Source organism: Amblyomma mixtum, chromosome 2, assembly GCF_055824585.1.
Source record: "Amblyomma mixtum isolate Tamu chromosome 2, ASM5582458v1, whole genome shotgun sequence".
Taxonomy (NCBI): domain Eukaryota; kingdom Metazoa; phylum Arthropoda; class Arachnida; order Ixodida; family Ixodidae; genus Amblyomma; species Amblyomma mixtum.
In genome coordinates this window covers 100,618,835-100,634,607 of record NC_143013.1, presented here as the reverse complement: position 1 = coordinate 100,634,607, position 15,773 = coordinate 100,618,835, and the positions used below count along the sequence as shown (strand labels likewise).

Here is a 15,773-nt window from a genome sequence, read left to right as displayed (position 1 = left end):
AAGCCAGAAAAATTTCACACAAAACTGGAGCAACTGACGACCCTATACAGATTCCTTGCTTTTGCACAAAAAAATTTTCTTCGAAACAAACAGCTGTGGAATTAAGATAGAACACTAAGAGTTCTAAAAAGTTCTCTACTGTGAGCCCCACTTCATTTTGAAACTTTACTTCCCCGTATTCTTCCAGTTGTTCTCTAACAGCCGCGAACAAACCATCATGAGGCACAGAGTAAAAAAGGTCTATGTCTATAGAAAATCCGGTAGTAGCAGCAAGCTTTCCTTCTTCTAAGACCTGCACTATTTCTCTTGAGCTTCGGACACGGTAGGGATCCCCTCCCGCTATTCTGTCCAAATGGCGTCGTAGAAATCCACTCACCGCTTTCTGCCACGTATCTCTTTCAGACACAATGCTTCGTAGAGGGCATGCCGGCTTGTGCGTTTTTCCTGAAAAGAAGATCTCAAGGTGCCCTGTCTTAGCATTCTTGACAGCCTTTCCTAATGTATCCAGGTTCATTCGGGCCAGTAGTTTCAGACAGGGCACCTTGAGATCTTCTTTTCAGGGAAAACGCACAAGCCGGCATGCCCTCTACGAAGCATTGTGTCTGAAAGAGATACGTGGCAGAAAGCGGTGAGTGGATTTCTACGACGCCATTTGGACAGAATAGCGGGAGGGGATCCCTACCGTGTCCGAAGCTCAAGAGAAATAGTGCAGGTCTTAGAAGAAGGAAAGCTTGCTGCTACTACCGGATTTTCTATAGACATAGAAGACCTTTTTTACTCTGTGCCTCATGATGGTTTGTTCGCGGCTGTTAGAGAACAACTGGAAGAATACGGGGAAGTAAAGTTTCAAAATGAAGTGGGGCTCACAGTAGAGAACTTTTTAGAACTCTTAGTGTTCTATCTTAATTCCACAGCTGTTTGTTTCGAAGAAAATTTTTTTGTGCAAAATCAAGGAATCTGTATAGGGTCGTCAGTTGCTCCAGTTTTGTGTGAAATTTTTCTGGCTTCATTTGATCGACGACTTGATTCCAGTTTTTGCGGCACAGCTGTCTCATGCATTTTTAGATACGTTGACGATTATCTTGTTCTGCTTGATGTGCCGGCCCAGTGTGAATCAGATTCGCATATCGAAAACGTACTGACCGCTTTTAACTCGAAGTCAACGTCCCTGAAGTTCACGCATGAAAAGCCAGATCATGATTGTATACAGTTCTTGGATTTACAGATTTCTTTTACCAACAACCACGTCTGTTGGATGTATCAACCTCGCTCAAAGAAGTCTCTGTTAGCTTACGATAGCGCCCACTCCAAATTAGTAAAACGAGGAATAGTTTCTCTTTGCATTAGGTCGGCCCTAGAAAAATCTTGTCCACACAAAATCAGTGAAAGCTTCCAGTATCAGATCAGAAGAGTTATGTCAGCAGGTTACCCATTGCAACTGGTCACCAGTGTGTCTGAAAGCCTCCTTCAAAAAATGAAAAAGCCGGACTACAAGCGGGAATTTGGAAACAAACCTGTGCAGGTCATACCTTACCTGCATGGGTTTTCGCACAATTTGAAAAAAGTGGCTTCCAGGCACGGAGTGCGGCTGATTTGTTCAGCCCCCTGCAAACTAGCAAGCATATGTCCGATGGTGTCAGGAAAGCGGGTCAAAAAGGCCTGCACTGTCAAACATCAAACAATGTTCACAAAATGTACCACTAATGTGGTATACGAGATCCCTTTGACGTGTGGCAAAGTATATGTGGGGCAAACGGGACAGTGCTTCAATGAGCGTGCTCGACAGCACAATGTGACCCTAAAAAGCAAGACGGGAAGCAATCTAGCTTTACATTGTAGCAGGTGTAAAGATTGTTTTCCGAAATTTCAAGAGACCAGGTTTCTAGCCAGGGCAAAGGAAAAAATCGAAAGAGAAGTCATTGAGGCTTTTTATATTGATCAAAGAAAAGACAACTGCGATAGCACGCCTTCTGTTCTCCTCACCAGAAACGAACTAGCTTTCTTGGACGGTTTCGTTTAGATGCCCTTTGCAAAGTCCGCCTGCTTCCGTCAATCGGTTTCATGATTGTTAATATCTTAGAGGTAGTTCTTATCCTTTTTCATAATCGTTCAACCTGTGCTATCATTCACGCTCGCATGAGATTTCAACATGCCTTTTGTAATAGCGACCTCCCTATGACTTGTTGTGCTGTGTTGCAGTGTTGTTATCACTCGTCCACCACCGCATTTGTTTTTTAGTTCACGCACCCTCATGCAGCTCAGCGGCTATAAAAGAGCGCCTGGTTTCCTTTCCTGTTATTAAAGTTGGAAGTTGCGCCTCTTTCCTGTTCTGTGTTTTTCCTTCCTGTTTCGTCCTTTTTTGGCGTACGACATTCTTTCAAGACAATGTACCAACTAACCCGTCAAAAAGTTCTACTGGTTTTCTCCGTTCTGCTAGACACCACGCGCGGTGTTGTGCAATGCCTGTGCAATGGTTTGCGACCCTGCGAATTTCTTCTTCGGTCGTTTCACCAGCAGAGGTCGTGCGAGTTGCGCGAATGCGTCGTTCATCATATAGCGCTTCTTTGCATGCACTTCTACACCTTCGCACATGCGATGTGCGAGCATGCCTGTGAGCTGAAATACTTACTTCATGAGATAGAAAGAAATATAATTACTAGTAAAGAAGAAATTATTGAAGAAAAACGTTATTTACTTACTCGGAAATAGAGCCCACTTGAAACTAGAGTACTCGCTTCAAAATTCGAATGAGAAGATCGATCTGCTTTCGCCAGGAACTTTAAACTTCCTTCCATTGAGGACTTCCACGTGACACGACACTCATCTCCTTCGAGATGAAGACTACTTCTGCTGAAGGGGTTCAAAAAGAGTTCAGTGATGCCCGTGCGGCAGGTGCATTCAACATGTTTCTTTAGTGGAGCGCAGCTGGACAAAAATGGTTGCCCGTCATGCTTTGGGACCGGCGAAATTCACAACAAATTCGCCTCACTTATTGGTCACGACTGACTGCATGCTGTTCAAGAGATGATCCCTTTTTGAGCGCAGCTACGCATTGCAGTTTGGGGTGGACAGAGATAATGTAGGCTGTCGTTTAGAGAGAGGAAAGCCTTTTACAGCTCCACCACTCTGCGATAATAGGCCGCAAGAGGGAGTAAAAAGAAAAGAGTTGTAGGCTGAATTGGAATTGATGCAATAGCAGTCTTTGGCACATTTCGTTCGCGTATTTGCGTGCAAGTGACCGGTGTTAATACAGTGGATAGGATGATGGATAACATCTTGTGGAAGTTGAAATGGCAGACCTGCCTCTGCTACCTGGATGACATTGTTGTCTTTTCCGCCGATTTCACCACACACCTTGCACGCTTAAAGAAGGGTTTGACTTGCCTGACAGACGCCGGACTGCAGCTGAATCTCAAGAAGTGCCACTTCTTCTGCCACGCCTTCTGTGCCACGCCTTCTGTATGAGCGTGAGCCGTCGTCCACGATGGACACCATATTACCTTATAATCCTGACGCCTGCGAGTGGACGCCTCTCTCCGAAGTCGCAAAGCATGCAGAAGACTGCCGCCAGTTGGCGCGCTCTTTTGCCTCCGAATCCCAAGGCCGCCAAAAGCATCGCCACGATAACGTTAGCAGGCAACACGTTTTTCCGGTTGGATCCCTGGCTAGTTTGGCTATGGGTTCCCGGCACACCACCGGGATTGTCATCTAAATTTCGAACAGAATACCACGGGCCTTATCGTGTCGTCCAGCAAACGTCGCCAGTCAACTACGTCGTGGAGCCGCTCAACCCCTCTTCGGACCTGCGCCATCGCGGTCGGGAAACCGTCCACGTCAGCCGCCTGAAGACTTACTACGACCCGCTCCTTTTGCCCTCGCCATAAGTCGCCAGGGTGGCTCCTCTTCGTTCGCGGGGCAATTGTAGCGAACCACGACGGCCGCGCCTGATACCGCCTAGGCCGATCGCTGCCAGGGCGCCGACGACGACGAAGCGTCGCTAAAAGACGAAGTGCCGCCGCGCTGCACGAGATCGCTTGGGTTAGACTGGCCGTCTTCTGCGCTGCCCGCCGTTCTGCTCGCCGCTTTGTGTCGCCTGCCGTGAACACCACGCCCTGTACCATTTGTGCAGAAACCCCCTTTCAGAACATATACATGTATATGGTGCTATTTTTTAACGTTTCCAGACTGTTAGTTGAAAAAAAAAAGATAAATGTATGCTTGGTGGAGGCGGATTGTTTAGCAAGGCGGCCGTTATGTAAATGATGGGGCTCAATAATTAGCCGAATAATTAAAGAGGGCAGGGTTATATTCCGAAATTGAAGGCCGTCAACATCGATGTTGAAGCTACTTTTTAAATTTTCTTAATCGCTGATGTGGTACGAAATATCGAACGCAAATAATAGGCATTTCAAAGCTGGTTGAGTTGGCTTTACCGAACTGCTTATTAGTAAAAAGGTGCCGCTACGCATGATATTGTCGCCGACATTAAGTTACCATCTACTTTATCAAACACATAATGGGTGTCTGTATGCGATACGTAAGAAATGCGAACAGCGCCATTTTATAAATAAGCAACACAGCGAAGCCACCCCAACGAGCCTTCAAATGCGCATTTTTGAGGCTTGATGTTTGAAACTACATTGCCATTGCCGATTAAAAAATTTACGAACAAGGCCCACCTTCTTTGTTCACTGTCTTCAATTTCGCCATATGACCTGACTTCCTAAGGTCAAAAGGAAGAATGTTGGTTAGTTATTTTCAATAAATAGTTGTGGAATTATTATTGCACATAGGCACACAATGTCAGCCTTGTTCTACAATTCACCTGAATAGATCGCGCTGACGTTTAACTAACAGTCCTGAAATGAAATTGTCGAACGTTAAAAAAAAAAAGAAAACGCTGTACATGTATTGTATACCAGCAAGTATACAGGTTTTTTTTTTGAGGCATGGGCACTATTGTTTTATTCAGCTGGACCCTGGTGGTCTGTGTTTTATTTCTTTGTTTTATGTATTTTGTCCGTTTGCGCTGTGGCACCCAAAATGAAGCTTTACCAACTAGCCCAATTGTCCATCCTACTAGAATGATTTGTACTGAAGTATTATCACAATATACGGTATAGTTTAAGCCTGAAGTATGTTTCCACTTGCAGAGCCACGAGCGCTGGTCCACGGTGATCCGAGCTCCACTCCGCGGCGTGCTCATGTCTCCGAATCATTTTCGCTTCGTCCTGGTTATGTTCGTCTCCAGGTGGGTAGCAATGCAAGTTCGATTTTTTACGCCCCAAAGGTGCCTTGAGCGCCGAGATAGAAGAATTACGAAGTGATCCACACTAGTTGCAGCCGGCTGCTGTTTTATCAGTGGCACCGATAAGAGAGCATTTGAGCGTTGTTGAATTTAGGTTCATTTCAACTCTTTCTACTAATGCGGGTTGTCCGATTCCGAGGCCTTTTGTCTGGAAGCTTTAAACCATCGGAATATGCCTTCTAGGTTGGTAAGTGCGGCGCTGAAAGTCGCCATCGATACTTTCTAGCCACTGAACGTGCTTGAATACAGCGGCAGCCGGAGATTATCATTCCGAAGCATCGCACTGCAGTACGCGGGAAGGAACCTTGAGCTACTGAGCGCTCCATTCAGCAAACTGGAGAATACGTTTTACGAATTGGAAAAACAGCGCAATCAAAGACGAGACACAAGAGACACAAGAGACGAGACACAAGTGTCTCGTCTTTGATTGCGCTGTTTTTCCAATTCGTAAAACATGTACCAACCAGCCCGTATTTGCCCTCTTCTGCAGAATACGCAACGTGTAGCTTGAAGCGAAAGGTGCCCCGGGGGAACATTTCACAGATTTGGAGTTTTAGAAACGCAAAAGGAAAAGCAACCAATCACACATACACACTTGTTGCTCTGGCATGCCTGCGCAAGCAGCTTTCTCACTTTCAGATTCATAATTCGAAGCGAGCGGCTATCATAAAGTGCCTTTAAAACATACGCAGTATTTTTATTAAGGAGTACCGAAAGCAAACATCTTTAAGCGCTCCTTATCGGGCATTCAACGCACAAGGCCCAGATCCGCGCAGACACTGAGACTATTTTCAATGAATATTGAATCCAGCCCTGGTTGATAGAACCTAGAGAAGCCAGTGAATTTAGTTCTGGCAAAGAAAACTGCCATGAAAGAACGTCACGAAGAAGTGATGTGAGCCTGCACGAAAAACAAAACGTTGGAAATGAAATGATCGGGAATGAGGAGCAGAACAGATTCACAAGCTTTCGAAGTTGATGATGCTATCCCTAGCTGAGCTCAGCGTTGCCGTTCAAACTCAGCACACATAATCTCCTTTATTGGCCTTACATAAGAAAGAGAGATGGTTCTGTGAAATAACCTTACAACAAACATTTCAGGTAGCTCGATGCAGTGTAATTAAGCCTGTTTCTAAAGGATATAAAGGCTGTAATAACGCAGTGCCTATACAACGTAACAGCAAGATGGCCTAGTTGATGACACGTGTTCAAACACCAGAGAAAATCATGGAGGCGAAGAGAAGTCATATATAACCAGCAGTGCCCTGTCTATCTTCTTCTCTAACTTCTTTCGTGCTGGTGACTGAACAACAATGCTGGAGGTTACATTTGCGCCCATAGTTCTACAGAGCAAGCAGAACCACATGCAATGCAACGGTGGGCATGGCAGTATAACCTGGAAGCTGCCGGCTCTTCTGGTGATTATTACAGGTTTGCGTGCGCCTTGGGGTACATGGGCTTGATTTCGCTCTACGTGGGGCCCACACGGCGCAGTGTTATGGAGGCAAAGACGCTCGCTTCTCTCGATATGGCCTCCGTGATGGTGGGGTACGCCTTCATGGAGCGCTACGGGCACCGGCGCACGACGACCGGCTGCTTCTTCGCCTCTGCGCTTGCGATGGCCCTAAGCTCGCTTGTTCATAACGGTGAGCCTCTCTCAATTCGCCCTGCTCATTTACCTGGAAGAGCTGCGAGTGGGGACGAACGCTAGAAATGTCGCCCTTAGAAGTGAGTCCTCTGGGCGTGGTATTGTAGGATCAGTGTCTGCAGGACTGTGCTGTTCGACTAGAGCTAGCATTTTTACTTTAAAAGACGCCCCCCCCCCCCCCCCCCCCCCCCACTGTCTCACCACCGTACCAGAATAAGAGGCATTGCAGGAACTGACCTCGTGGATGCTCAACGCCTTTTGTTTATTGAAATTAGACACTGACTGTATCCGGCGGTTCATCTGGGCAGTACAGCGGAGTACTTTGGATATATGAACTTTAATTTTGTGAGTGTTTTCAAAGGCCAGCGAAATGATAGTGCACCATTGTATTAACGCAACTGAGTCTTGAACGTGCTTCCAGACAAAAATACGTCCGTTACACGCATGTCGCAAAGGCTGCTCTGTGACTCATACAAAACGTGCCTGGAGGCTTGCATGTCATTCTGGATGAGAATGGTAAGCTACCCACCGGTTCATAACGCAACGTATTGAATGCACAGCTGAAATTCGTGGGCGCTCTTGAAATTCGTGGGCGCTCTTGAAATTCATTAAGGCGAACCTAGCTGTAATTGGCAAGGTTAAGGACAAGGTTAATTTAAGACAGCCAGTAGAGGACCTTTTCTTGCAGTGGGCACAGTTAGGCTGCTGCTGCTGCTGTTCATGTTTATGATGATCAGCGTCGCCTGCCTTAGGTAGACAGAATATTTTCTTGTTCTTCGCCTCTTACGTATTGCTCGGCCTTTTTGTCTTCTTCCAAGTTCTGTTGCTTAGCATGGATGACCTTTAGTACTATATAAATTTTCGTGCAAGAAAGTGTGCGGACAATACAAAGCAAACGCGTGAGAAGCGGGCACGGGGAAAGCGAAAATGTAAACGCAAAAGTGATGATGGAAAGGGGAGATGGGTATAGCGAGAGGATATATCGATGAGCTAGGTACACGCACCATGTGCTGCCGACCATGCTAACTACTCAGTGGAAGTGGTTAATATTTTATGGCACGAAAAAAATAAGAAACAGAGTCCAGGACCCCCGACCATATTATCCATTCATTTCATTTCCTGCTCAGTTGTTCCTGACGACAGTCATAAAAAAATAATAGGTCTTTGGAGAGCAAACTTCCAATCAGAAACTCGGCCTGTCTGATAGCAGAGCTAGCGCTGCCCAACCTACTGCTTGCGCGTCCTGGCCGGCTTAGCCTCACGGAATATCTTCCGGCAATTTGTTACGCAGTCAACACACTACCTTTTTAGAACGGTATTTGCACCGACAAAGCTCGTAAGAAGTGTCAAATACAGACACATACTTCCACATTCTTTGGCGACGGCATTGATTGGCTGCTCTGCGTGGTCAGGGACTCGTTTATTGAAATTAGTGGCAGCATGGTAATTTTTCTTGCATGGCCAGCTTATGCCGTCTCTCACGGTCTGCGGCACCTGGACAGCGATCTATGGAGGAGAACCAAGGAAACTTAAGCAATAATCATGAAAAGGTATGTTTAACGTTCCAAAGCGATTCAGGCTATGGGGGACGCCGTAGTGGAGGGCTCCGAATAATTCCGTCCACCTGGTAGCACTGAATTCGCACAGTACAAGACCTCTAACATTTCGTCTCCATCGAAATGCCACCACCGCGGCCGGGATTGAATCCCGGTTTTCCGGGCCAGGAACCGAGAGCCACCGCGCTGGTTAATCATCAGAAGGTAAAACCGCTAATGTTGTTCTTTCACTTTCGGCGACCGATTACCTCGTATCATCAACAATGTACGGAGCCGGCTACTCGGCGCGTTCAGACGCGCAGGGGGTCAAAATTGACGTGTTCGAATGCTTTCCTGTTCCATGAACTCCTTCTGTGGTCAGAGCACGCCCTGGAGTACAAGACGCTGGTGGTTCTGGGCCTGTGGACGCTGGCCATGTCCCACGCAGTGCTGCCAGTGCAGAACGTGGAGCTGTTCCCGCAGCTGGTGCGCACCTTCGGCTTCTGCTGGGGCGAAGCATCCGCCTTCCTGGGTGCACTCTGTTCGCCGTACATCGCGATGGAGGTGAGTGGGCGCACGGCCTGGATGCCCATGCTTGTGTGTGTCTGTGTGTAGGAAAGCGTGTCAAGACTATAATGTTACAAAAGGGTCCAAGGTTCGTCGTAGTTTCCAAAGCGACGTGGGGCGTTCTACAGCCGTAGTGGAGCACTTACGGCACCCCTCAAGCTCTCAATACCTGTAATGTGAGTAATGTGAGCAAAAGCTTCAGTTTTAACTTTAAGAAGCATTTCTATCTTTGGGGCTGCCACAAGAGTTCCGCTGTCCTGGGAAAAGGAATTCATGCGGCCTGAAAATGTTCTACGAAGCCTGTACACTGCTGTTTCATGACGCGCAGTGTTTGATCGGCTGAACTTTCGGAATTACTTTATAAATTGGTAGCCCCAACACATAAACCGAAGTTGTGGTTAGACAAACTTTCCGAAACACTGGGTGGCTCCAAGGTGACCATCAGCTGAAGACATAAAGGAAGGCATAAATTGGTAAATTCGTTTTGGAGAAAAGGAAATGGCGCAGTATCTGTCTCACATATATCGGCGGACACTTGAACCGCGCCGTAAGGGAAAAGAGGAAGGTAGGAGTGAAAGAAGAAAAAGAGATAAGAGGTGCCACAGTGGAGGTCTCCGGAATAATTTCGATCACCAGGGGATCTTTAACGCGCACTGACATCGCACAGCACACGGGCGCCTTTTGCGTTTCGCCTCCATCGAAACGCGGCCGCCGTGGTCGGGTTCGAACCCGGTACTCCGGCTCTGTAGACGAGCGCCTTACCACTGAGCCACCGCGGTGGGCGTTTGTTTTTTTGGTAAAATGTTAAATTGGTTTATGAGGAAAGCAAAATGGCGCAGTATTTATCCCACATATTTCGGTGGACACCTGAACCGCGCAGTAAGAAAAGGGAGGAAGGTGGGAGTGAAAGAAGAAAGAGGTGCCGCATTGGAGGTCTCCAGAATAATTCCAACCACCTGGGGATCTTCAACGTGCACTGATTTCGCACAGCACACGGGCGCCTTTTGCGTTTCGCCTCCATCGAAACGCGGCCGCCGCGGTCGGGTTCGAACCTGGGTACACCGACCCAGGCATTCGCTGTCGCAGGGCGTCTGTTTCTGCTTCCGTGCATGTTCTCAACAAATATTTTGAGAGGTGTTACACGTGCGCTGTCTATCGTCACTGAAAATCCAGATCTTAGGAATGGCCTTCGTGAACGTCGAAAGTGTGGGGTACTTCGTTTCTCCACTCTCGAGGAAACCTGAGTATCGGAGCTGCTTGCCAGTTCAAAAGCCGCTATGTCGAGGATAACTTTAGCCGATCTCACTACTCAGGTCGTCTTCTGCAGTGGTGTGTCCTAGTGATTCGACCCAAAAGCTTTCAGGGTTCTTATACGAATGTTAGCCATGCGTGCTTCGAAGATGACTAATATCGCAGAAAGATGAGTGGTGCTAAGATAAAGCCTTGTGATCGCTTCATCCCAAATGGCTTGAAGTGTTGTACAATGCAGTTCGGCGGGCATATAACGTACATTTCCAATGAACAGGGTGTTGTATTGCCCACCACTGGCGTTAACAATTTGGATGACGAAGAAGTGTTGGCCTCGAGCGGGTCTGGCAACCGGGCTGAGCGGACGTTACCCCTTCATGAGCCCGCATCCCAACGTGGAATAGCTATGGCCACCAACGCCACATAAATGGTGACAACGGACACTAAGAGCACCTGGAACCAGCCACTCAGCCGGGGAATTGACGCCTGACTTTCTTGACGTTGGCCACTAGGCGTGCAGGCCATGACACAATACCGCCGGACGAGTGACGCCCAGCATGCCACTGCTTCCGACGTTTCGTGCGGAATCTCCGGTAGCCTGGTTCGCCCAGGACAAGGTCATATTGTACGTGAACAGCGTGTTATCACGAGTATGGCGCTACGTGCTGGTCTAATGGAGGCTGCCATGCCAGCTATTTGACCAGCTTACCCTCCCTATACTTGATGAACAGCACTTTGACAGTTTCCCGTTCTCGACCACTTTTGTGTCCCGTTAGTTCGTCTCGGGACCTCAGTACAGAATACACCAACCCATCGCACATCCTGCCCGGATGATGCCTTCGCCTCACCATTTATGCTCGTCGTCTACTGAATTCAAGGCAGCTTGGAAGCTACGTACACACCGTAGCAATATATCTACCACGACACTGTCTACCAAGACCAGCTTTACCACCGCATTTCAGGCAGTCGCTTCATCGGCAGCATCGTCAACTCGTGCTAGCCTCGGCAGCGACATTCTATCTTTCTGCTCGTATTTGCCGTGTATACATCAGCGCCCAGTACCCTCCCTGGCCGCGCAATTGACCTCAACGTCTGTGCCCAGCATTCCATATGCACCGCTACCCGGTGTTGTGCCGGCGCTTTGTCAGTAAAGTTAAGTTTCCCTTGAATCATGTTGAAGCCATGCGCCGAACTCATCGGCCCCGTGTAAGCTGGCCTCAGCACTCAGCGGCAAATCGCACACTTGCCCGGGCCAGCGAGGACCGCCGCTGGTGAGTCACCATCCTGAAGGAGCGATGCAACAGTGGTCAACCGCCGAGGGCATAAAAGAGCGATCCCGGAGGTCGGAGAGAGAGCAGAGAAAGCGAGACGCTGCGTTAGGGCCTCCGTTCGAGCGAGGTAATCTGCAGTGGCCGTTATGCTTTCGGTGCCAGTGCCTTACCTTTGTTCTGCTAAGTAAACAAGTTCAAGTTCATTGGGTATTAGCAACATAAGCAAAATAAGTACAAGAAATTTGTTGGGCTCGACGCGCCGTCTGCAGCGACGACAGTTGGCGCCAGCGGGACTGGGCTACGTGAATAACGGCCGGTTTCAGCACGCTGAGTGTGTGTGTGTATTTGTGTACGCGTTTGCTTCCGGTGTCCCGTTCTGGGAATTGTTTTGGTCGCGCACACGTGCGCCCGCCTGTGGCTCCTTACCCTCTCCTTCGAGGCCGGGAAACGGCCGTCGCCCCCTCCTTCACGGCCGAGAGACACTGCTGGCTAACCTTTGCGGCAGCCCTTGTCGGCGGCTGCGGCGGGGGGAAAGCGTGGCGGCGCAACCAGGGGACGGAGGCCCCTAAATCGGCTGTCGGCGGAAACGCGTCTGTTTGGATTCTCAAGTTCGCTCAAAACCGACAGCGGACCGACAACGAAAGGGAGTCCATCATGGTGCGAAACGGCTCCGACTTGACAGCGAGATTGTGTATATCACCTTAGTTGCCGCCAAAGGACTCCTAATTCCACGGAACGATGGGTGAACAAAATACACAAATCGACCATCTGTGCGTGGGAGGACCGGCGAGAGTGTGAATGTCCCGCCTTTTTGTCACGGTGGCGAGAGGGTGATGTTCCGCCCTTTTGTGGGCGGGTTTCGTCAAGAAATGTGATTGGCGATGTTCGAACAACCAAGTTTCCCCCAGATAGGTACCTGGGGAATTGAAAATGTATAAAACGTGGCTTCAGTGTGCTTCTAGGAGAGAGACTCCTGATAACCTGCTATGTAAATAAAATCGTCTATCTTGTCTGGCAGTAACCGGCTGCATCTTATTCCGCACGTTGCTGGAGAGAAGAACAACTTCGGAGACCATCCCGAGGTACGAACCACAGTGCACAAAACATATCTAAATTATTATTGTCGGAGGTCTCAGCATACGTACAAAGTACAGCAAGGAGTTTATGAGTGGAATATATGTACACAACGGCACTAGTATACATAAACACTTTTAGTTTTGTCCTGCCGCTGTGTTGCTTCGCCTAGCATTCACTAACCGAAGATTCCCCTGTCAAAACAGTGGTGACAGCGTGGGATGCCCTGTTCCCAACAACAGATTCCATACAGCACCGAGAGCAGAGCCGATAATTCAGTTGCCTGCGGGTCACCCAGAGTTCTGCGTAATTACACTATTCTAGGACAATCATCGTAAGCTTAAGCCGCGGAAAGACGCCACTTAGTTCATGGGTTGTGATTTGCTAGCTACAGCAGTTTCGCCTGTCCCCGCACATCCTCATGAGCAACCTCTACCACTCCCTGTATCCCATGAACTCCAACATGGACATGATGACCACGGGAATAAGTGAAGATCTGTATAGTTGTTTGCAGATATCTTTCCCTTGTACTATTGCATTTTCGGCCGTGTTCTTTTCGTTATTTCTACCTGCGGTCTCCGTTAGGGGCCCTGTAGTTTGACGTCATGCTATCGACGAGTGCCGATGCGCCCTATGTTCCTGTTCCACTGTCGCAGGCTCTCGAGAATGGCCCATGGGTCGCGCTGGTGCTCATCGGAGGGCTGGCGGTCATCAGCGCCTGCATGACTGCCACCCTTCCCGAGACGAGACGGCCGGTGTCGTTCACGTACTACAAGAGGCCGTCACTTTTCGAGTACGCAATCTGTGAACTCAGGCCCTCTGCTATAGTCCCGCTTGCTGCGCGTAGGCTGTTTACTCCACAGAATGAAATAAGAGTTTGTACCGGGTATAAAAAGACCTATTGCTCTCAAATAACCTTTTAGTGATCAAGTGGTTACGAAGGCAATATACACGATTGTCTTTAAGGATAACGAACTGGATTTCAAGAGAAAGCAATCGTAGCAGGGCGTGGCAAAAATTCAAGCGGTAAACGAGACAAGGAAGTGTTCAGAGATAAGGGAGAGCAGCTGGCGTAGTACAAGGTAAATTGGAGGATATTGAAGTGGCTTTCTGTCCTGCAGTGAGCGTAGCGATACTGCTGCTGATTATGACAGTTCATTGCACCGAATCTCCTTTCACAGTGCTCCAGCTCCATCAAGGACAAGAGAGAGCGGTGCCGGAGGCAGTGGCGAGGCGTTCTATTGATCCAGCTTCTTTGGCCACCACCCTTCACGGCGCGTGGACTGGTGGCCTTCACGTTACACACCACGAAGAAGTGTCAAGATGCCATGGTGCTTCTATACTTAACTCTTTCGAAACATTCCTTACATGCGCTGTAAAATATTTCGGCATTTAGAGTCAGTGTTCTCAAAGAGGTCATGCGCACCAGTGCCCAATCAAATTTGATTTTTTTTGTTTAGTAGCTTCTCAGGGCCGAGTGTTCTATGCGTATCTTCCTGCGTAGTACTCAAGCATTATGTGATTCTCTGCGAGTTGAGTAGTTTCGTTGTAGTACATTAGGTTTGGCTTGTGTATTTTAACCCGCCAGAGGTGTCACTAAAAGAAGTAGTCATTGTTAACGCCTGACAGCCGCGCTTGTGCGCAGGCACGAGAACAGGTATTGCATGCAGTAAAGTCTGCTTCGCTGAATGAGGCGCCACGATTCGTCATGTACACCGGCAAGTGCGTGGGCCTCAACATGACCGTAGGCTTCCACAGCCGGTTAAACCTACGTGCATTTGTATTTAAGACTAGTATTTTCAATTCTGCGTAGCAGGTAAAGAAAAGAGTGTTATTAAAGTATTCTATTTCGCTTCCGAATGCTTATTGCGTGATTTACTGTTCTCACACGCAAAACCAAAGGCGAGGGAAATGTCTCAGCTGCTCGAAATAGTTGTATTTGAAGAGCTCCATCAAAATTCCTGACAGCTTATTCACTTTGGTGTTGCCAAGAATGCGCAATACAGGTTCAGTGCGTAGTGCAGGACTGGCTATTTCTGGGTACTGCCTTTTCCCTCTCAACCGCGGACCAGTAGGCATGAAATCAGAGTTAGATTTTCTCCGGTGGCGAGATCTCTGCGCTGGTCAAATTATGAGCTTCACAAAAAAAAATTGTGAGCTACATTCTTCTAGTATTCCCTACATATCTACATATGGGCGCTTTTAACGGCGTAATCAGAAGTCCCAGCTAGACTAAAATATAACTGATGTCGGTACATGACGGAGGTATGTGCGGCTTGTGCTCTCTCGTCAAAGTTCACTCAGGTTGAGGAGAGAAGCATTGAGAAGACGGATACCCACCGGATGGGTACAGGCGCTCCCCAACGTGGCGACGGGTTTGTCTGTGGGGAGCAGGCCTGGGAGAGGCTCCGTAGGTCCCGCTATGCCCTGGGGGGTAAACCCAGTTTCGAACAACCGCCTGAGAAGGCGGTATGGTATGTGTTCATGTGCTCTCGTCGTGGTTGTCTCTGTGACGTGTAAGAGCTTTCATGTGAATCTCGGTGAAAGGTTCTGCCAAGTCCACAAATGGCGGCAGGACTGCAAAGATCCCGGTGAATGAGTAGCTGGACGATTGGTCACAATCGCGGAGCCTCTTTTTGTTGCCTTTTTTTTTCATCCAAAGCCCATAAAGGGACACTGCGGAGGGTTCCATCCAATTTTTGTGCGTAGTTAAAGTCCATCCTGGGCCGCTTTCTGGTTACGCTCTGAACATGACATCTACATATGTTCTTGCGCAACGGCTACAAATCACAACATCTGCATAGAAAACGGCTCAATGTTAACCCTTGTGCACACTTAACTTGCGCTACATATTTTGACCTTTTCTAATTCATAACGAAACTAGCATGATGCTCCCTGCGCGACGTAATTCTGCGGCGCTTATGGGGCACTACTGCGCCTATAGGTTTGCAGGGCTATAGGTTTGCATGCTCTAATTAAGTTTGGTCAAGGTGCAACCTTCTAATAACCAGTTTTCTTATGTGTTGCTTAATGACTGACCAATGTATTTTAAACGTTATAGGGAAGAGTTACAATTTATTTATTTATTTATTTATTTATTTAATGGATGGGCAATACATGGT

At 48.1% G+C, this 15,773-nt stretch overlaps 1 protein-coding gene across 1 annotated transcript in view; it reads left to right on the top strand.

The window, feature by feature from the left end:
* The window catches only part of LOC149360299 (solute carrier family 22 member 6-like), a 41,759-nt gene extending 27,815 nt beyond the window's left edge, over positions 1-13,944 (top strand). The window contains exons 8-12 of the mRNA XM_089567826.1: positions 5,154-5,251; positions 6,803-6,954; positions 8,874-9,055; positions 13,308-13,444; positions 13,833-13,944. Of these exons, the coding sequence (XP_089423952.1) occupies positions 5,154-5,251; positions 6,803-6,954; positions 8,874-9,055; positions 13,308-13,444; positions 13,833-13,896 (633 nt within the window). The 3' untranslated portion in view covers positions 13,897-13,944. The remainder of the gene's footprint in view (positions 1-5,153; positions 5,252-6,802; positions 6,955-8,873; positions 9,056-13,307; positions 13,445-13,832) is intronic.
* The last annotated feature ends 1,829 nt before the right edge of the window (positions 13,945-15,773 follow it).